Here is a 22,322-nt window from a genome sequence, read left to right on the forward strand (position 1 = left end):
CCGGCGATCCCAGTGTCCATCTAGTTCCCCCAGGATTCCTGCAGGTGCCCGGGGCTGCAGCCGGTGCGGTGCTGTGTGGTTTCTTGGCGCCTGCCGGGAGCACGGCACCTGGGTGCTGTGGGCAAACCCGTGCCGCTGCCCGCCCTCACCTGTGGGGATGGATGTCCCTGGCACCCCGCACCTGCCGGCGGGGGGGCGGGGGGAATGCTGCCTGTCACGACCGTTCCGCCTTGCCTTTCATTTAAATGTCTTTAACGGCTCATATGATATTCTTGTTATGCCACCTAGTAACAGTACTATGTTTTTTTTCCTGCAGTGGACCGCAGTTCGAAGAGGAGACAAGTGAAGCCTTTGGCAGCTTCGCTGCTGGAAGCTTTAGATTATGATAGCTCTGATGACAGTGATTTTAAAGTTGGAGATGCTTCAGGTAAATCTGCTTCCTCATCTCCTCCTTGTAGAATTACCTCATTTTTGTTTCATTGTTGCTCATTTAATATGATGTGGGAGACAGAATGTTATTAGTGAACTGCTGGGACTTGGAGCCACTTACAAGTTCAGTGACTTGATTGGATAACTGGAAATTCTTGGGCCATGGGTAAGAAACAACTGATTAAACAAAAAATCCATACAATACTTCAGTTGTAGTTAGTTTTTTTCTCAACAGAACTCACAATTATGAAACAAGTTTTTGCAGGACATTTCATTAGCTACTGTGCTGACTGCCTTAGATGTATTTACTGCTTTTTATTTTTACAGGGTAGAAATAACTTTTGAAATACTCACTGTATTTAGTACTGAAACAAGAATGTTCTAAAGCCATTTTGTTTTGAATCAGTCTGGATAATAGTTTGTTGTGGACCTAAAAACTTGCCTCTTTCTCAAGGTTAATTCTACTTGGTGAGTGAAGTTGTTGAGCAGAAAGATAATCTGTTCAGGGTTTTGCTGTTTTTTACAATAGACAAACTCAAAGTGCTCATTCAGATAGCTGTGCAGAAAAATTTATGCATTTCATACTAGAAGAAAGTCCTTGCCTCAGAGTGGTTTTGTTCTGTAGTCTTATCTATGTATGCATGTTCCTATATCTGCATTGAACATTGTCAGAAACTGAAGGTAAACAAAATGCCAAAATAAAGTGGATAAATGTAAGTATATTGGAGGGAAGGGAAAGAAGGGGCAGGACCATGTTTGTAAATGAACTGCACATTGGAAGTTCTCTGGCATATGCTCAGGGAATTAAGCGAAGTGATGCAGGGTGTGTAAAATATAAGAGAAGCATTATGACAGCTTGTCACATAACTTCGCTTTATTGTTTCTGCACTGGGGAAACTAATCTATGTTTTGATACAGATGTATTGTGCAAAAATATTCCCTGTCTCTATTTGAAGGCTTATTTTGTAACATCTGGTAAGCTCCTCCTTATTCATGAGCTTAAAAATGCTTAATAATAATTTCTGCATTTTTCTTTCCCCCAAGCTTAGACATTTCCCTTGCTTGGTCTGGTAGAAGTAGGCTGCAATGACTTAAAAGAATAAAACTGATGTCATCTTACCAATTTCATGCTTAGATTTTGGGGTGCTTGTTAATTTGCTTTTTAAATCTTGTTTTGGGGATTTTTGATCTTTTGATTAAGGACACTGCCTTTTGTAAAGACAGTTTGCCATAAAGGGAAATGATTTTTAGTTCTCAAAGAAAATCTCTCTTTTTCTGGAACAGTAATGTAGGCAGGATTTTAGGAAAAAGGAGAGGTGGAAATGGTGTATGGCAGATGGACACATAACTCAGAGCAATATATTATTTGATTAAAGGACAATCATTAATTAAAAATAATGAATAAAGCTTCTTGATGGTCAAAATGCAGAGGATTCATTTGTAATTGATATCCTCTTTGCCTTTTAGGATATCATATGTACACATGGGGGTGGTCAGTATCTAGCCTTGAGAGTATTTCAATCTCAGTTTCATTCTGAGGAAGTTTATTTCGTTTTCCCTTAAAAAACCAGCACTGAATTGAAAAGGTACCAGAAAACCCCAAGTTCTACTTAGAAAATTATTTTTGAATTACTGTTTTTTGTTCATGTATCTCATACAGCGTTATACAACATTGTTTTAACATGTCAGAACCTATATCTATCACTTGTAGTAAAAATTAATGTTCTGTTTAATAAAATTTAAAATCTAGTGAAAACACTTTGAAACAGCAGCATAGTTCAATGCTTTACACTTTATTCTATGGTTTTTCAATGACAAGAGAGGAAATTGTAATGTTTTTAAGAAGTTGGGGAATAGGGACTTATTAAACATTGAACCTCCTAAGTTGAAAGAAATAAGAAACTATTATGTGCAATACAAGTTAAATGAAATGGAACACCTGTGCTGATTTAAAATGAAGCTGGTATTACACAGCCTTAAATTTGGTTGTACCTAGTCCATTTAGATTTGGATGGAAGAAGTGCTGAAATAAAAGGACTTTTTTTTACACACACACATAAATAAAATTGATAATTTCAAAGTTATGTGTATATATAAAGAATATGTGTGTACACCCACAAGCAACCCTAGTAAACAAATTCTGGATTATTGCTAATAGAAAACAGGTTTTCCTGTTTTCCACTGTGGATTCAGCCTTCAAAGTATAATGTGTATTACTCCAGTACAATTGGGGCTGTTGCTCTTTTTCCTCTTTTAATGACCATAGAGGTCTCTCCATATGCAGCCTATTGCAAATCACTCTTTAGTATTTGTTTGAATTCAGAATTTTATTGTGTAGTTTGCTTACAACGGGAAATAAATGTGACAGAAGGAAGGAACAATTTTTCTACATGGAAAATGACCACTAATTCTGCTCATGCACTGAGAAAAATCCTGTAAGTATGATAATTCCACAGGCCTGCAATGTATGTGTGATTCACAAATGCACATATATATATTTAGAAAAACAAATCTGAAAGTTAAAAGATAAAGGACTGTTTAGACACTGAAGTAGAAGAATTCTGAAGTTGTTTACTCCCTGTTGGTGATGTTGCATCTAGATGTATGAGCTTTAGGATGTTGAGTGATGTGTGCTAGTAGATGATACTATGCGAGTCTAGGAGGGCTGAGCCCTGAGAATTTAATCTTTTACGCACATTTATTGTTCTGTCAGATTTCTGGGAATATGAGATGCAGTAAGGATTTGAGAAGTTGGTATTAAGTACTTGTAGGAAGGAGTCAGTGTTTCTGAATTTCTGTATTGAGAGTCCTGATGCCGTGGTAAATTTTTTTCATTACAGAAAAGATTTCTAGTCACCTAACCTTCATTTCCACCAGAAAAGTCCATAGGAGATACGGCCTTTGCCTACAGTGTAGTTAATCTCTTTTCTTTCAGATCTAGGTCACACCTAGATCTGAAACAAGCAATTAATGCCTTTTCCACTTAAAAGATCTCATCATTCTGACATCTCTTTAGGGAAACTGATTTAAAAACTGTTATATTCTTGTAAATTTACTTAATGTAAATAGTTTTCAGGCCTGTGAGCTTTTCATTATGTGAATATCCAATGAAGTAGTTTTTTAATGGCTTCTCTGTTTCTACATAATAGAAAGTACTGTATTTTCTGGTTTTTACAAGCATCTTGAAAAATTTGCTCCTTAAGTAAGAATGTTATATATAATCTTCATGTGGGATCAATCAAAAACTGTCCCTTTGGAGTCAGAGCATACAAATATGTCACTTGTAATTATGATTTTGTAATGTACTCAATTGAAGGTTTTTAATAATATGTTTCACAGTATGGATCTGTTATTTGAAGTTTTGCTTTTAAGTTCATTAGAGCATACTTCTTGGTTTTTTTGTTCTTTTTTTTTTTCTTTTTTTTTTGTGTGTGTATCTTTTTTTCTTCTCTAGTAAGAGCAGCTGAAGATATACTGTTGTCAGAAATCAGTGTATAGTTGTACAGTGATTCCCAGCAGGATTCCAAAGCAAGGATTTACTGCTTTTCTTCTCTGTCATCTTGAAGTTGGTCATTTTTGGCAGCTCATATACTGAAATTTAAATAATGCAGAGAAATGTAGCGTGGTCCCTGAACAAGAATGGTGTGTGAATTTAAGGCTTTCTCTCTGAATGTAGCTAAAAAGAGCATAGCTTAATGCTGCCTTGAAGAACTTTATTCTTTTACTACTTCTGCTACAAGTCTCCTAGACTCAAATTTTTAAAGACATTTGTAAATGTTTGATTATTTTGGTGTTGAATGTGGAGCCTGACTTGGATAAATATTATGTAGTATCACTGCAATTGAGGTCAGTAGTTGCTCTGTTTAAGATGTTTAAAATGATCTATATAAATGCATATATTAGGTATTCTGAAAAACTTGTGACTTCATCTAGAAATAAAAAGTTGCAAATACATTTATCTTTCTGTAATTTGTTTCCTCGTAGCGCGATGGAGAATCCACTTTTGCTTTCTTGTACAGGATATTGTAATACACAGAAATGTTTGTGAAACACCAAAATACTTGTAGAGGTAAACAGTACTGAAATACTGATGAAGAAACTAATACATTTGGTTTTGGAGAATAAACATAAATGATAAGTAACACCAAAGTTGTAGGGTGTTTCAGTAGACAGTGAAGGTAAGCAAAAGTACTGAATAGCTAATCACTAGTAAATTATCACTTAATTGCACAATCTTAATTAATACAATCGTTTCAAGGCTTGACTTTGCAACTGGAATGTGTAGTACCTCAGAGTGGAATTCCCAAGTGATTTTTCCCGTTAAGAAAATGGAAAATGTGGGCATTAGGTTTTCTTGGTTTATCTTTGTCTCAAGTGAGTTCTTTTGTCCGTACAGATGTCTGCCACTTGAAGTAACACTTTGGAGTGACTGGCAAGCATTTTGAACTTGCATTCTCTTTGGAAACATTTAAGATTTCTGTTCTTCTGTGTGTTCACTGTCAGCAGAGGAGTAATCTAGCAGAAATCTAGGCTTTCCTTCCAATGTCTGGGCAGGGCGGATTTACTCATGGGATGACATTAGTTTTCTTTGTTTTCATCTTACTGTGACTTTGTGCCTTGTCTTCCACTCTATCTGTCCCTTATTGGAACCCTTGCTCATTCATTCACTGTCATTCTGCTTGTTCAGTCAGTCTTGAACAGGATTTGCATGGTCCCTGCTTTACTACTCCTAGATTACTTTCTCTTGCATCTCCTCTGTTCTGTGCATATGTCTATTTCTTGTGTATTTCCTGCCACATGGAGAAGTTTCTTCTGTGCTTTATTTACTCCAGCTTGGTGGGATGGTTTGTTTGCAGCCTGGCCACCTCAGAGTCTACATAGGCCAGCGAGGATGGGATGTTTCAAGTGTTTCTTGAGCATATACTTGTTACAAGGTTTCAGAGACTTAGACTGAGCATGTCCTAGACATGTGTTCAACTGTCTCCCAGATGTCACATCCCTTGTAGAAGATGTGAAAGTCTCAGGTGTTTCTTGGAAAAATACATGTTCTAGCTCAGTATTCAGTAGCTTATATTGGAATTCAATTTTATGGGTTATTCAGGACTGCAACTTTACTAAGGGAAGTCGTGGTGGTATGCAATACTTCAGGCCAAACAAAGTTTGGTAACGTTTATAACAGGGAAATGTCAAGCAAATTCGGGAGGTAGGGTAACAAATTCCATCTGCGTTACAGTATTGTAAATAAGGCTGTTCCCAATGACTCAAATCAAAGTTGGCAACCTTTAGTTTTGAGTGCTTTTCAAATAGAATAGACATCTACTAAAATGCTGTGTAATTATTGCTAGTGTAGAAGCGAGGAAACTGCTTACTAAACAACTCTTATGTTCTTCTTCCATCCTTTTTCACATTAAATTAAATACTTCTGAACTAAATGTAATCATGGATCAGTGATCAGTTTCATTTCCTACTCTGCCCAGTTTACATCTGCAGTTAATACAGATTAGATACTTTTTCAAAACATTGAGAAGTTAATCTCTCTCCTTAGAGCAGCAATACTTAATCTATGTTGATTTTATTTTGTATGTTCTTAATCATATTCCTTTGTCTGGTTCCATTTTTTTTTTAACTGCCAGCATTATCGGTGTTGAGTTGCCAGTAGTCTCCCAATGTTTAATCATCATACTTAGCAAAATAGCATAGAGAGCCAGTGGCATATATGTAACTGATGTTAGATTCTATTTTGATGTTGCAAATGAGGTATTAAGCCTTTTCAGTTCTTGCTTTCAGTATAGTTATATTAGTCTTGGCATAATGGACCTCTGTGGCTTTAGTCTGATAGAAAAATGTAATGAGAATTTTACTGTTATGTAACTCTGCCTTTGGCATTTTAAAAGTTCATATTTTCCGTGTATGATCTAGTTTTTCCTGCATTATTTTTACATCTAGTTATTAATACCAGAACTTTCTAGTTATCTTAAGCATTTTTTTAAAGTATTTTGGAGTCTTGAAAATTATTTGCTATTTCTAGGTCAGATGTGTAGGAAATACAGATGCTTTTACATGTTTGGTATTGGTACACATGTGCAAAGGAGCTATTCTTATAAGGAAGTTTCTAGGCAGAAGTTGTTGATACATGCTTTTTTGCAGTGCTTTCCACTTTCCTTGTCTGTCAGAATGCAGGCACACCGTGGTGAGGGCTTGTTACATGGTGTGTAACATGGTGTTTCAGCAGAGATACCCAAGTAATTTCATGTCGTCATGTCAAAGATTTGTTACCTGCCTTGTGATTGGGAGAAAGAGACTAAGGAACCACTAAGCAGGATGATGGTGATTGAATGGCTTTAACCTCCAAAAGAATTAACCTCACCTGTAGCCTGTTTTTTGTTACCACCCTAAAAAGAAGGTATTGTGAGGTACACTGGTCTGGATGGCTTCTCACATGATGCCTGTAGACTGTTACTGACCAATAATAGGAATAACTTTTGACAAGGTAGTTGTTTTCTATACTGCATGCTCAGTTTTCAGGGTTTTCGCTCCTTTTCAATGTTCCAGGATCCTGGATTATATTCTCTATATGTAGCTTTGAGCACCTGGGTGAAACTCAACCAGACAGGACTCAGTGCAAAAAAAAATAAAATAAAAAAATGATTCTAGATGCTTCACTCCTGCTGTCTGGAATTGGTTAGCCTTTGTTAGTGGAAGCGGCAAGCCCAAAATCAAGTCTGTGATTTTCTTTATCTAGTCTATCCTTCAGACTTTGCTTGAAACCAAGCATTTAGGCAGCTTTTTACAGAGCTGCTTGTTAAGCTAAATACTGCATTGAAGAATCAGCCTCTCTACGGTGAGTGGGTGGCCATGTACTTACATAGTGTAGCACTTACTCTGTACACATGGAAATAAAATCAGAGGGTACCATATTTTAAGTTGCTTGTAAAATGGTCCTGCAAAACCCTGGGAGGAATTTTTTTTTTTTTTTTAACTGTTGTAGTGATTTCAGTAGCTTTGCCCTGAAGTCTTGTGCATATTATGCAAGACTTCATAGCTGATGTGGAGATTAGCAGTCACTTTTGTTTATCTTTATTACAGTTTTTCATATGTTAATTCTGGAGCATGATGTTCTGTCCTGGAGAATTCCTCTCTGAATTGTCCTCTTTGGGTTTGACTGCCATCTGCTATTGTGCTCCAAAGAGCTAAAGGTGTACAGGAATAAATGGTGCCTTTCTCACAACTCTTATCTTTCATATTTGTTCTGAATGGAACTCTATATTCTTTGCTATTTGATGGTGTATCTGGCTCCATCTTTCACTGAGAGTAGCTTGAGTTCTCTCCCATAGAGAATAACATGATATGGTTGCCAATTTGAAAGAGCCATTCTTTAAGAATTTCTTTCAAGGAGAAAATTGTATACTACAGCCTCTTCCTAACTGAAAGTGCATCTGACAGAAGAACACCTGCAAAAATAGCAGTTATCAGAGAATAGCTCTTTCTAGAAAAGCACCTATCATAGTGGATCCATTCAGACAGAAGAGGAATATCCTCACTATAGGTATCTCTGGTGTGTACGTGGATGCAGAAAGAGTACAAAGCATAATGTGCAGGCAGAAGGCAAAGAGAATTTGAAGGGGAGAAGTGAATGTAACTAATGTTTATTTGTTCCCTGTTTTTTATTGTTGGTATGGCATAAAGCAGCTGGAGAATACCGTCAGTTCTGTAGTATTGATGTGCAAGGATCACTGTTGGTAATTTAGAGTGCTGTTAAAGGCTAACCTATACCCAGACTGAGATTCGCCCTAAAAATAAAGGGGAAGCATAAATTCACAAGAAGTGTAAGCATGTTTAGAAATGGGTTGCATATTAGTTAATAATGTCTCTTATTTCCTAGGCCTGCCTGAGGAGTGTTCTACTCTTTCAAAATTTCAGTTAATTACATTGTACTTATGTTACTACTGTTAAGGCTGGTAGGCTTAGGAGAATGATTGAATTACTCTTTTTCTCTAAAGACTGTACAGTAACTTGTGTTACTGTACTCTCTTATTTTTTTTCTTTTTTCTGGCTCTCTAAAGGTTAGAATGTTTGCAAAAAACTTTTACTTTCTATTAGGTTATAAGGGGACTGGTAACATTAATGTCCTGATCAGTAATAGCAGCACTTACGCATTTTTTGTTGGTAATTATGAAATCTCCTCATCAAATACTTCCACATACAGGTTTATGCAGAAAAAGAGAAAAGTAACCATTATATGGAACTATCAACCGAATTACTGTTTAGTCATAGACAGTGATCTGTGGGGTGGAAATAAATGCCATGTGAAGTGTGCAGCACACAGATCCCGCTGTATGTTTATTTGTCTTTAGACAGAAGTGGATGTGCATAGAAATTCTCTGTGTGAGGTGGTAATGAGTGATGGTTTTTTGTGTGATAACTAATGTGATTAAGGATTTATTTATTTTTTTTTTTAACTAGCAAGCGTCGACATGTTTCTTCTTTGCATCAGGAATTTGGTGATGGCTCTAAACAAACTGAAAACTGTAGCCAAGTGCCTAACTGATCCCTCTGTTGGATCAAGCAACTTTTTACTTTTTATTTTGTTAATTTAAAAAGTATTTTCTGAGTTTTTCATCATTAGTAGTGTAAATGAAAAGTAGTAGGAGAATATAAGATGAAAGATAGTCAAGGTGAATGATGTTTATAAATTTTATCATGTTTGCTTGTTATATTTTGAAATATTTTTTACATGTACTCTCTAGAAGAGATGCCTTATTTTTATGATCCTTTTCATACAACCCCCCCACATTCTTCTGTTCTTTTCTGTTGCACAGACTGGCCTGTCTATTAATTGCACAGACTGGCTTTCTATCTTTTCTAATAATTTCTATTAATTAGTAGAAATAGCGGCTACACACAGAACAATACTGTATGGGTGGTATAACGTTAGAATTTTTGCATTATTGTGCAGCTGCAACACTGAGGCATAATTTATGTAGGATTAATAAATAAAATAACATTGGAAATTAGAAGAGTCCCCAAACCTAGGAAAACAAATATGTAATAAATATGAAGGTGTGGGATTATCCATACTTTTGTTAGTACTTGTTATGTAAACTTTCTATTTTGTAATTTCAAACTTCTTCTATTGGATAGCTAATTTATTTTGAAGATTTAGAAATCGCCTGCAGAAATTTAAAAACTGGGATGTTCTATTTAAGATGTGACTTCACATGGAAATTATTCTGTGCTACTGCTTATTGTTAATATGAGCTGCAGTTCAAAGGAACAGTTAACATTCATTTAATAAATACTGCCATCTTTTTTTTGACATCTTAAAATGTACTCGTGTTTAGCAGATTCTCAACATACCACTCGAAATAGCAGTATTTGGATACCAGCTGAAAAAATAGGTGGAATACCTTATGAGGGAGGAACATGCATCATTCTTTTGTTTAACAACTTGCTTCAACAGATTTTATTTTTGGGGGTACATTTGTGTCGGCACTTTTTTTAAATTTTCATATGCTCAACAGATTCTGAAGGAAGTGGTCATGGGAGTGAAGATGCATCAAAGGACAGTGGTGAAGGTTCCTGTACTGAATCAGAAGAAAATATCTTGGAGGAGGAACCGGCAGAAGAGAAAGTAGAAGAGCAACAGCCAAAAAGCTCCACTGAAGAGGAGGTGCCAACAGCAGACAAAGAGGTAATTAAAACTGAAAAGAAAGAACAAGAAGATGAAGAAGAAAAGCCGAAAAAGAAGAAAGAGAAGGAGAAAGCAGCTGAACCTGATGCTGTAGCTGACGAGCAAACAAATGAACCAAAAAAATGGAATTTGCGCAGGAACCGGCCTTTGCTGGATTTTGTATCCATGGAAGAACTAAATGATATGGATGACTATGATAGTGAAGATGACAATGACTGGCGGCCTACTGCTGAGAAAAAAAAAGGAAAAAATGCACTGCGAAAAGAGGGGAGTGATGGAGATAATGAGGATGATGAAGATGATGGGAGCGGAAGTGATGAGGATGACAATGATGAGGAAGGTAATGAAGAAGATAATAGCAGTACGGCTAGTGATGGAGGATCCAAGAAGAAGAAGAGTAAAGTTCTTAACAGGAATAATGCAGATGATGAGGAATTGACAAATGATAGCCTGGCTCTTTCACAAAGCAAGAGTAATGAGGTAGTGCAACCAACTTTCTATAATATATCTGTTGACAAATGGAAACTACTCGCCAATAGATACTCTGTTAATTTGAAAAATTAAACTGATTGGCTGGAATTGTGTTTAGAGGAGTAAGTGAAGCAGCAAAATTATGCTAAATAGGCCCTGCATATTAAATAACCTTGCTTGGGCATTTTGACCTGTCTAATGCCACTAAAGTCAATAGACTGACTTCTCTTGGCTTTAGGGGGGTTGGATTAGTTCTAAAGCAAATAGGAGGTCCAGTATGCAAATCAAGGTGTATTAGTGAGACTTGTAGTTCTGATTTAGCATAAAAGTTGCATATCTGTAATGCTTTAAAAGTTAAAAGCGTCTGTGACATGTTCATAAAATAGCTAAGTGACAGGTTATTCTTTATCCTAGCCCTTCTTTGTGACAACCGTCAAAGTCTGAACACTAAGTTCACTGATAGAAGAATTCTAAGTAAAGAAATATGCACACTGGGTTTAAAATCAAATAGGATAATCATGATAATTTATGTTAAGTTTGTTTTTAATGCTCAGAAGTGAAGGAATTTCTTACAGTATGAAAAAGCATTTGGGAACTATTATATTAAATATCTTCTGATTGCAGAATTTGAAAATTTTGGAAGTGTTTAATAATGCAACTTTTTTTTTTCCTGTGCACAATTACAGTTGCCTGGAAAGTTGTGCCTGTGGAAAAATTAAGATACTAGGTTGTCAAGATTGTTGGCTTCATATCCTGCAACAGCAAAATTTTGAACAAAGTGAGAAAAGTTGCTGCAGAATCTACATTCAATTGTGCAGCAAATAATTGCAATATCAACATAACATTTGATAAGTGATAGTGATATGACACTATTAAAAGTTCTGCTGCTCGTAATCTTTATTTTAATGTGTAAAATGACAGGGATCTAAACAGAGTATTTGAAAGAATCAGTTGTCTCCATTTCAGATGTTATGTATTTTATAAATATATGATTGCCTTTGATCTGTGCTTTTTTAATTACTAGTAATAGTTGTGATAGGGGGGAAAAAAGCATAATTCTGGGTTTTGGTTTTTTTTTTTTCTTTTTGTATAGGCAACTTCTCTCATTGTCTAGCTCTGTAATTCCAGTGTTACCTGTATTCTCTTAGCTCAGCAGCTGAACATGCTCTATCACTAGAGATGATCAGAACATCAGAGATAGACAATTTTCTTTCAGAGTTGTTTCCCATATCAGAATGGAGATACGAGTCTACATTCACAGGGATATATTCTTGAGTATGTCCATAATTTCCATTGACTTGAAAAATTAGGCCTGTTTCAAAAACCTGGAGCTGTCTCTGATGTATCTCTTGTGAAGCTTCTTAATATGCATGGACCTCAGATTCTGTTCTTCCCTTGGGTTTAGGACATTGATCAAAAGATAAAAGTCAAAAATTTGAAATTCAAATTATAATTTTGTAACTGCTTTACATGCAGTAAAGGTAAATTATCAAAGTACTGCTTATGAATAGGTCTTTAACAAGAAGTCTTACAACAATGAGTATCTGTATATACTCTCCACCACAATATTTTAAAATCATAAAAAGAAAAAAGTAAAAAATCTTGTCTAGCAGACAAATCTAGCAAAATTTCATTATGCTGCAGAAGCTAATTTCTTAGAAAACCAGATGTCTGAATGCATAATAAATTGATGAAGGAATGTTCAGGTAATTAACTTTGAACATGTCATAGTGCCCTTAGTATGCATTCTTCCTTTCCTTTTCTTACTTTCTGGGGTTTGCTGTTGGGGGGAAGGAGAAGGGGTTGTTTGTTTTTTTTTCTTTTTTCTGTGTGATTTTTATTTTAGGTTTCTACATTTTACAAAGATATTTTGAAGTCTGCGTATACAATGTTTTAACCTGTGCTGTAATGAAATATTATATGCTTTTCTACTTTATCAAGCACAGAAAACAAACTTAGCTTTCCTTTCTAGGGTCAAGCATCATTAGTAGATAAATATGCTTTTCTGGATTTATAATTGCTACCACTTTATGGGATTCTTCTATTCTCAGTGAGGTGGGGGTTTTCTATTTATTTATTTATTTAAAATTCCTTTAAAGTTAGATGTATACAGGCATATAATTTGAAATGCTCACTTTCTTCATTAACACCGCAGGTACGGGAATTACGTAGTGATAAAACTGAAATCGTTTCTCTCGCTTGGGTAGGGAACAGGACTTGTTCAGGAGCTGGCAGCAGTTGCCGTCTCTACGTTAAAGTTGCTGTGCTTTAGACATGTAGGGTCAGCTTCTGGGATGGGGTTTTTCAGGTGTTTACATGGACTAAGCAGGGGAGAGCAGCATACGTTCCTTCCACATCACCCTCCGTGTCTGCATAGAAAATTAAGTTATTCTGCTGCTCTGTTTGACCTGTTGCCTGTCTTCGCATAAGGTAAACCGTAGTGGATGGGGATCCTAATATTAGATCCAAATTTGCTGTCCTTCCATCATTGCTTATTTTCCCTCCCCCCGCTCTATTTTGCATGTGTTCTCACTGTATAAACAGCTAGTGTTTTTTCAGTGTTGTTTTTACAGTGCAATTCTGTTTATTTAATCTAAAGTAATAGGGTTTTTTTGGTTGGTTGGTTTTTGTTGTTGGGGTATTATTACTATTACTACTACTACTATTATTATTTATTATTATTTTTAAATTACTAGACCTTGGTCTTCTCTAACAGTAGAGATCACAAATTTCTGGTAAACTTCCCTTCGTGAAGCCAAATAACAGTTTAAGTTGAAGGTACTGTTAGTCAAAACTGATTTCTGTAGAGTTGCGAGATGCCTCTGCCATTACATAATTAATCTGCCAAAGTTAGGGAGAATCTACTGCCATTTTCCTCTCTGCCATATGAATGATAAGTTAAACATGAGTATTTTGCGCAATGATGGGCCACAGTATTTTTGAAAAAATGTGCAAGTTTCTTGCTTTCCTCAAAATACTTTGCAACTTTGTCCTAAAAGGAAGATGCTGGAAGAAATGCTCTGTAAGGCTGGACTCTGTAGCAGAGAATCATTGTATTTTTCACAATGATTTGCCTTCCTTAAGCAAGCATGATTGTGTGAATGATTGTATAATCTTTAATTTTTACTTCTAGATGACAGGTTATTTTCTTTATAGGTCATGTTTCCTTAAAGTTGTTTAGAGAAAATGGATGGGAGATCCAGAAGTCTTTCGTAACCGCTAGAAGTATGTGCTTGATGGTTCCTAGGTCAAAAACATAACAATCCACCTCTGTTATTCGAGGTAAACTATTTGAACCCAGCTTTAGGTGGTAAGGTTATTTTGCCCTTTTATCTTGCTTTTAAATAAAGCAAAGTTTCTCCCTTTACCTTCCAAATACCTGCCCAGATAAGCTAAAGTATAAAGAGAATTCATTAATGATTCACTAAAAATTTTGTGTGGAGACTTACTATATCAGATTAAGAGATTATCATGAAGTTATTGAATAGATTAGGGTGAGAATTTAAGATGCTTGGGGGGAGGATTACGTACGTCAGGTAGCATTCATGGTACTTTTTATCTACATAGGCTACACAGGCATAGTACTGGTGGTATGTTTTATATTATAAATGGGGGGTTGGAATGAGAAAATGGTGTTTGAGAGCACATCTTCCACCTTGATATTTCTTTTTTTTCTTTTTTTTTTTTTTCCCCCTAGTCTGGTAGGATACCAGTTTTGGAATATTCTCAGATCTCTGATATGTTGAACAATGCCTGAACTTGTCAGCCTCTGCTCTGAAATGATTTAATTTGTTTACATTCAATGACTGTTTTTTTAAAAACGATTTCACACTTGCCTATATGCCTTCATATCACCAATGAAGGTAGTTCAAGCTCAATGTTTGCTTTTCGGTATAAAAATAAAAGATAGTATATGGAAGCTAAAAAATTTTGCAGAAAAGACGGTGGCTGTATCTCACAGTGGAAATAATAATAAGCTTAAATGGTGTTTATGAAAAAAATTAAATTTACATAGAGCTTTTTTTGGTTTGTGAAACACTTCTCTGTGTTTCTTTAGAGAAATTCCCTCTTAAAAGCCACATTCTTTTAGTGGTCTAGTTCACATTGAAGGTTGCCAAAACAGAGCATTATACTTGTCATGCAAATGTTTAGTCCTGTATGTAACCAGAAGAAAATAAGTTGTTATATTTTAATAAATCATATGGTTTTGCATAGAGATATATAAATCTGCATTACAACAGAACAGAACTAAGCTGATAATTTGTCATGTTTTACATAATTGAAAACTTGGCAGGCTTCTATTAGCTGTTTATTTTCAGATTTTGCAGGTTCATGTGACTTCTTTTTGGAAGGTGCAATTTTAACATTGTAAACGTTTGGCCTTGGTGTATTTTTTTCTATTCCTCCCCCCCCCCCCCCCCCGCCTTTAAAATGGTTTCTTAGGGAGGGGTGTGTGTGTTATTTCCTTATAGTAGAACATAAATGGTTTAAAGATGTGTATGTTTCTGTTCCAGAAATAAGACCCTTCTCTGGCCTTTGCATCCGTAGGTATATTGAGATCAGATTGTATCTATACTTTCTCCCAGCTCTTATGTTTGTGGATGAAGCATTTGAATGTTCTGACAACAAAGAAGCTTTTAGTCTTGTGAAAATGATTTTCCATCTCTTTTTGTTTGTTCAAATATTGAGCAAAACCCAGATCTTTTGTTTGTTGTGCATAAAATTGAAGTTCCTGGCATAATTCATGTTTCTTCATTTTTCAATATTAGGACTCATTGATCCTTGAGAAGTCTCAAAATTGGAGTTCCCAGAAAATGGACCATATTTTGATTTGTTGCGTTTGTCTTGGAGATAATAGTGAAGATGCTGATGAAATAATCCAGTGCGACAACTGTGGAATAACAGTGCATGAAGGTAATACAACCCTTCATTCTCACTGTGGGAGGAAAGCACATGTGTTGCTTTTAATAAAATCTTGATGTGCTTTTTCCAAAAAATCGAAGTCTTTGAACTCTGGCAAGTGCTTTTTTGTAATACTACATGGATCTGTTTTAGTAGTGAAACATCCATCTTCAACTTTAGCAAAGCAATTATAAGCAACTATAGGACAGGGCATGTTTTTCAGATACCTGTGTAATGAATCGTAGTCTGCAAATATTTGAACTGTACATTGTATTTTCAGGGCTTTAGGTTATTAGATTAAATGCAATTTTGTCTTACCTATTTCAGTATATGAATTTGATTGCATAACTATGATATAAGATCATAAGAATAGGAGGTCTTCTAAAAGAAGAGGTTTTTTACATACATATTTGCTGTTTAAAAAAGGCAGAGATGGGCAGGAGGAAAGAAAGGAATAGTGTATGGCATTTAGTTATAAGTGAAAATAGCTTGTCTTGAACTTTTCGTAATTTTCAGTGACAATTTAAAACGGGGAAATTTTAAAGTTAAAAGATACTCAAATCATTGTTAGTTGTTTTGCTGATTCCTTCAAAATCTAGTCTGCGTATGTGTAATAAATGTAGGAAGTTTGGCTTTAAAGAAACACTTCCAGAATAATGCTGAGGTAAGCATATAAAATGTTAACATCTTTACATGGAAGGTGAGGCTGTGTTGTATGTCATTGCTTTTCCTCTTGAGGATGTAAGGCAGGGTAGATACAACAGAGAGAGGCATACCTATTTTGTTGAAAAACCTATTTTTTTTTTTCTTCATTAATCAGGTGGTGATTTGGTTTTTATTTGTTTTGTTTTGATTTTATTATAATTTCTGATATCCTGTACCTTTTTAGGGCTTCAGTTTTTCAAGGTTTCCCAGAAAAAATGAGATAGGCTACTTCAGTCCTTTGAAATTAGGAGAAGGTAGGCTTTCATTCTTCAAAAGCATAAAAGGAACATCTTTAATTTACGTGACTCCATTTGTTTAAAATTTTTTTTGAGCTATTCAGCATGCCTTTTCAAATAGAAAGTGCTTTTATTAATCTCCTACTCCCCTTTTGTTTTCTCATGCTAGGTTGAAAATTGTTTCAAAACAGTATTTTTCATGCATTGAGCTGTAGCTCAGTTCTTTGCTTAACATCAGTTAGGAAACTGAGGATGAAATTTCTGTCCTCAGGTTCAGGTGACTTATGTTAAGCGTCAACATGTACTCTTAATTCCGGAAGTCTTGTTGCGGTCCTTTGAAGAGCTAATCAACGGAGCTTAGAGAGCAGTTTAGTTGGCTTAATTTATGATGAGCTGGATCATACTCTAGGTGCCTTTGAGGGCATTAGTCAGGTCTTAATTGACTATGACAAGTATTCGACTCTTAAATTTAGGTGTCTTGGAGTTTCTTCCTCTGTATCTGTGAAGTTTTGGAAAGTAAGGTGCAGATATATTTGATTTCAGATGCAGTAAGCTACTAAAAGTTAGTTTTAAAGAATCTTGATAGATTCCTTCCCCCATCCCCCAGTACAGTCTAATTTTAATTCATGAGAAGAAAAACAGTGAATGAAAGAGCCTTTTGCTGATAGTTATGAATGCCTATTTGAGAACTCCCCAAATATGGAATGCAGTCAATACATGTAAACCCTAAAGCTGTGAAGCGCCCTGGAAATTCTTCTGTAAGATTTATTTAATGATTGTACAGTTAGTCGTGTTGAAGTGCAGAATGACTGTGATGGAAAAATGATCTGCTACTTGTTTAGAATCAGATGATGGCAAATTAGTTTTTTTTATTCCAGAGGAGTGCCCTAAAAAATCTCTAAAGATCATTTCCTTATTTTGTTTAGTTCAGTAAACCTTTTGTACCTACAAAAGGTAAGATTATAGCTGGCCTTCCTCCACCAGCAAATAGTTCCGTAGTTCAAAAGCCGCTTGAATTTTAGTAGTTCATATCTATCTAAAAGTAATTGCTGCTATTCTTTTTAAAGTGTTAAAGGCTAAGATTCCCTGTAGTCCCACTGTTACAGAGTACAATGGCTATGTTTTCTTTGTTATTGCAACAAAGTAAATAGATTAATTCAGAAGATTTAAACTGCTAGTTTGTTCCCATGAGTTCTACAGTCTGTGCAAGCTGATTGACTATGGGTGTTGGTTAATTTTTCACACTTATGTTTGAATGTATAGATCTTTACCATTTATTTTAATAATACTTAAAAGCATATGTAAAGCAGCTGTGAAGTTCTATTTGAATAGGTTTAGTCTTGGGAAAAAAAACCCCAACAAGCTGTGTAGATGAAAGTAATTGTTGACTGTGATAAAAATATTAAGTTTTCCCTGCAACAAGCTGAACTTCACATCTGTGGTAATTGCAGTTTGGAAGTTTACTTGATATTTTATGTGTATGTTTCATTGCTTGATATGTATATCAATTTGTAAACACATGAATATAGTTTTAAGTAGAGATGAACATTTATTCTGGTGTATTTTTCCTGTATTTTGATATTTTGTAATGGTACTGTTTTGAATCAGAGCTTTTTTCAGTAATTTGTTTAAATTATTGCTTGCAGCAAATCAAAATTTTATAAACAAACTTGGAACATTTGAAGTTTTTGTTTGATCAGTGATCTTACATATACACATGTTAAATAGTTTAGAGATTCCTGCACTCTTGCCCAGAGGTCATTCACTCATTGTATTACTTCTGAATGCATGAGTAATAAATGAAGACATAGACTATCATAAAGAAGATTCAGTGAAAACCAAAATGCAGTGCAACAAGTACTTTTTGTTCCTGTTGGCCTAATGATTCAACTCAGGTGATTTCCAAAAATAAATTGAGAAGCAGTTGAAGAAATAAGTACTATCTAATCATAAAACATTGCTTGAAAACTAGAGAATTATTTTTTTTAATGTTAATAGAGGTGGGGTTTACTCTTAATATCATTGACTTTAAACCATGCCTGATAACCATGTGCCCAGATCATGGACATGGGCTGTATTGTAAGAAGTCCTTTGTGCTATTGTACACAGCTGCTTTGTAGTTTGAAATACGTGTTCCAGAAACAAGCAAGTCTGTTCTGTAAACACATTGGAATCCAAGAACTTGTTATCTTTGCAGGTTTCCTTTAGTAGGTAGATTGCTGTGGCTGCAGACATCATGCTGTGTCCTGATATTTGTTCCAATAATTGAGCTTTTGAGTTTTTGAGAAAATGCAGTTTCTAGCACAGTATTGAGTGAAGAGGCTCTGTACAACTTGAGTTGTACAGAAATCAATGCAGTGGTGTTTACCTGTGTTTGCCTGCAGTTGGGGAAGATAATATGCCCATTTCCTGTGAACTGATTTTGGTACTTAACAGTTGTCTCTTCCCTAGAATCTCAAACTCAAGATGCCTGTTACTCTGAAATGCCCAAACAAAGCTGCTGGAATACTGCGGGGGTTTTCTTCATAGTTTTTATATGCAATTTCAAGTTGTTTTATAAATGTACTCCTTTCACACCCTACTGGTGTCCCACCCAAGGACCAACATAATGATATTGGTGATTTGATTGTTCTTTCCCTGAAGACCTTATTTTGTCTCTCCTTGTTGACTGTTACAGAAACTGTTCTACTTCACAGGGAGGGGTCTTATATTCTTGGCTTGTGCCTTTGTGCTCTGCTGAAGTAGAAGGTTTTCTTTACCACAGAACCTTTCAGATGACTGGAAAAGATTTTCCTATAGTGGCTGCCTCTGTATTTAATATGAAGTTATTCACTACCTGTGAAAATGCTGCTTGAGTTGAGCCTACTTCTTCAGGACAACAGGGCTCCCTTCCCTGGGGGGGTCTTTTGCTCTACTTGTAGCTAACTGGTCAGAGGGCAGTCCTGTGTGATAGTATGGCCCTTCATGTGAAGGTGAGCCTTTCAGTTGTGATCCCGAAGTGGCTGCATGCCAGCATAGTTGTTGGCACGAATCTGTTAACCGCTTTAGAGGGTAAGCTGATGTTGCCTTGTGTTTTAAGTTAGGCAGGGTCTACATCTCCATTCTCCCTTGCTCCAGTGAGTTTTGGCTTTTCTAGCACAAGGTAGCTTATTGCTGTGCATACTGCTCTCTTACTTATGCCCCTGGGTAGTTGGTACTAGCGCCTTTTCCTTGTGAGTACCTGGTGCAGGAGCTGCCTGTTCAGTCATGATTTGTGTTCGTTTTGGTTTGCTCTCTTGCATTAATCAACTGTTACATGGGGTCTTCCATGGGAAATGAAGGGTGATAACTCATCTGGGAGCAGCTCTGCCGGTGCTCATGTGGAACACAGCAGCATGGCCAAGAGTTGGGGGGGATTCTGTTCAGACCTTAATAAACACTTTTACTTGCTTTACTGACAGATTTTGAGATTGCTAGGAATTCAGTATCCTTTCCAATGCAACTGTTTGCTGGGTAATGTTCATATCGCCTGCATGGCTTGCATCACTTGTCCAAAAGCTATCTTTGCTCTGCAGACACATGTCCAAAAAAAATCTGTAAACTTTGTGGAGCAAATAACTGGTTCAAAATGACAGAAATCTCTAACTGCCTTTAAAACTGTGGAGGTAATGCTAATTTAATATCCACTCTTACACTTTGCATTCATCTTCTATGTCTAAATAGCCTGTAATTAATTAATAAGTCCATCAATTAGAAATTTGTTCTCATTTCAGATATCAACATACCGTATATCAAAAAAAGGAAAAATGTTTACACAGCTAGGGAAAAGTCTGATGGAATTTGTAGTAGTACAGTTGCTTTTTGGAGTGTTTACTTCTGTGTGGAGATAATTTTTGGTTCTTTTTATAAGAATCTTCTTCAGGCACTAATCTGTCATTTTGGATAAACACTTTTGTGGCAAGATCTTGTAATAGCAGGACACCCCTAACTGTGGTGTTACGTTTTTTGACATATTGATTGTATCATGTCTGAAGAAATTGTTTGGTGCGTATCATAGCATCTACCATAACTATAGGTAGTACATTTGCTAGCTATTGCTATTGCCTTTGGGTTAGTTGCTGTGAATTAAATGAGAGATGTTCTACATTTTTCCAGCTGTTTGTTTTTTTCCATTCCCTCTATTTGTTTCTTACTTTACCGTGATGTGCACAGTACAGAATAAAATTTCTCTTGCTAAAAGCAATAGTGTAGTGGCCATATGCTTTACAGTGTAGCAAAAGGTTTTTGCGTTTTAATTTTGCTGCTTACCCTGATCTGCTTTTGTCTGGTACAAAAATTCATTCTGCGAAATCCTGTACTTAAGTTGTCTTGATTTACTAAATAAAAATACTGTTCTGAATTTATGATGCATGAATTGATGTCTTTATCCTAAGCTGTTGGTCCAATTAAGGATTGAATGTAATGTATTTTGAATACTGTGATCTCACAGCATTTAATTTTGCAAACCTACAGTTCACATTAAAGTTCATGTTTTCATGGTCTGTATAAGAAGATCGTGTTTCAGAGTATATGTACATGTAGTTAACGTATGCAGATGTTCTGTTTGGCAAAAAATTACCCTCCCAGAGAAACGGAGGAACAGATGCAGCCAAGGCGTGAATTAGGTCTTTCTTTTCGTTTCCCTTAGTGGTATAAATTTCAGAACAATTGTTTTAATGGTAGCATTTTAAAGTGAGTGCAATTTCATTTTAATGACAGTCACATAAAATATAAGCTACTGACAGTGTACAATGGCTTTAAAATCCAGGAATAAAAAAGTCTGTTCTCTGTATAAAATGACATACATTCAATAGACAATTCAGCTATAACAGTAATATATAGATGCCGTTAGTGGAACAATAAATGTTATGAGAATTTTAACTTCTTGCCTTTCATGTGTTTAAATTCACAGGATATTATACTAAACCAGTTTTATTGTTTAGTGTAAGAGGTATTCAAGGAAGTGGCAGACATAGCGTTGTGATGCAGTAGTCTAAGAATATACAAACATGAGGATTTAATGAACTGTACTTGAAAAGGGGCTTCTGGGTATTCTAAAGATCCAAAATTCAAAATTTTTGTGAACGTTAAGGAAAGGAAGAATGCATTTTAAGAGAAATGTTTAAAAGTTGTGTTGTTTTCTTCAACATATTTTCCTGTCAAAGGCGTGGGTGGTTGTTTTAATGCCTAATAGGTCACAGGTGCAGTGATAACTGAAACCAAACACATGATTTACAAGATGTGCATCCTTTTCTCTGTTGTCATTTAATCCTTAAGTAGTCACACCATCTGCACAACTGCAGCACTTCTAGAAAGAACCTAAAGATTACCTACAGATGTTGCTTGGAAAATTTACTTGTGAGCCCTCACACTGCTTTCTGTTCCAACAGCAGCAATTCCCCACAATTCATACAGGAAAGTTGGACTGGATAACTGTTTCTTGCTCATCAGCTTAACTCTTTAATACTAGGATGAAATGTTTTATCAAGCAGCAGCTTCATATCTGCATGTCTGTGTGTTTTAGAGAGTCATAAAAAATAATGCTTTTTAAGGTTTTTAATAGGACCAAAATAATTCTTTCAGCATAGGAAAAGGTGGCAGTTGAACCATTGTTTTACTCGGTAGTTTTAGGGATTCTAAAATGATATATTTAAAGAGGTATTGTTTGTTACAGATAAAAGGATACTACTCTTGTAAAAATAAAAAAATGCAGCTGTTTTAAAAACTCTGAACTCTTCATCTCTATGTAGTAACCTTTCAGAGAGATTCAGACAAAAGTGCATTTAGATTTTTTAGCAAGTGCATTTTGTACTGTAGGACTTATTTAATACACAGAAATTCAATTATAGCCATGCAGTAGAAAACACTCT

The 22,322-nt window shown here is 35.7% G+C and overlaps 1 protein-coding gene across 1 annotated transcript in view; it reads left to right on the forward strand.

The window, feature by feature from the left end:
• Positions 1 to 316: 316 nt before the first annotated feature.
• The window catches only part of PHF14 (PHD finger protein 14), a gene marked incomplete at both ends in the record, with an annotated part of 52,950 nt that continues 30,944 nt past the window's right edge, over positions 317 to 22,322 (forward strand). Inside the window, 3 exons of the mRNA XM_010016199.1 lie at positions 317 to 427; positions 9,951 to 10,600; positions 15,361 to 15,505. Coding sequence (XP_010014501.1) covers positions 317 to 427; positions 9,951 to 10,600; positions 15,361 to 15,505 — 906 coding nt within the window. The remainder of the gene's footprint in view (positions 428 to 9,950; positions 10,601 to 15,360; positions 15,506 to 22,322) is intronic.

This window comes from Nestor notabilis, unplaced genomic scaffold (genome assembly GCF_000696875.1).
Source record: "Nestor notabilis isolate BGI_N333 unplaced genomic scaffold, ASM69687v1 scaffold29236, whole genome shotgun sequence".
NCBI lineage: Eukaryota > Metazoa > Chordata > Aves > Psittaciformes > Psittacidae > Nestor > Nestor notabilis.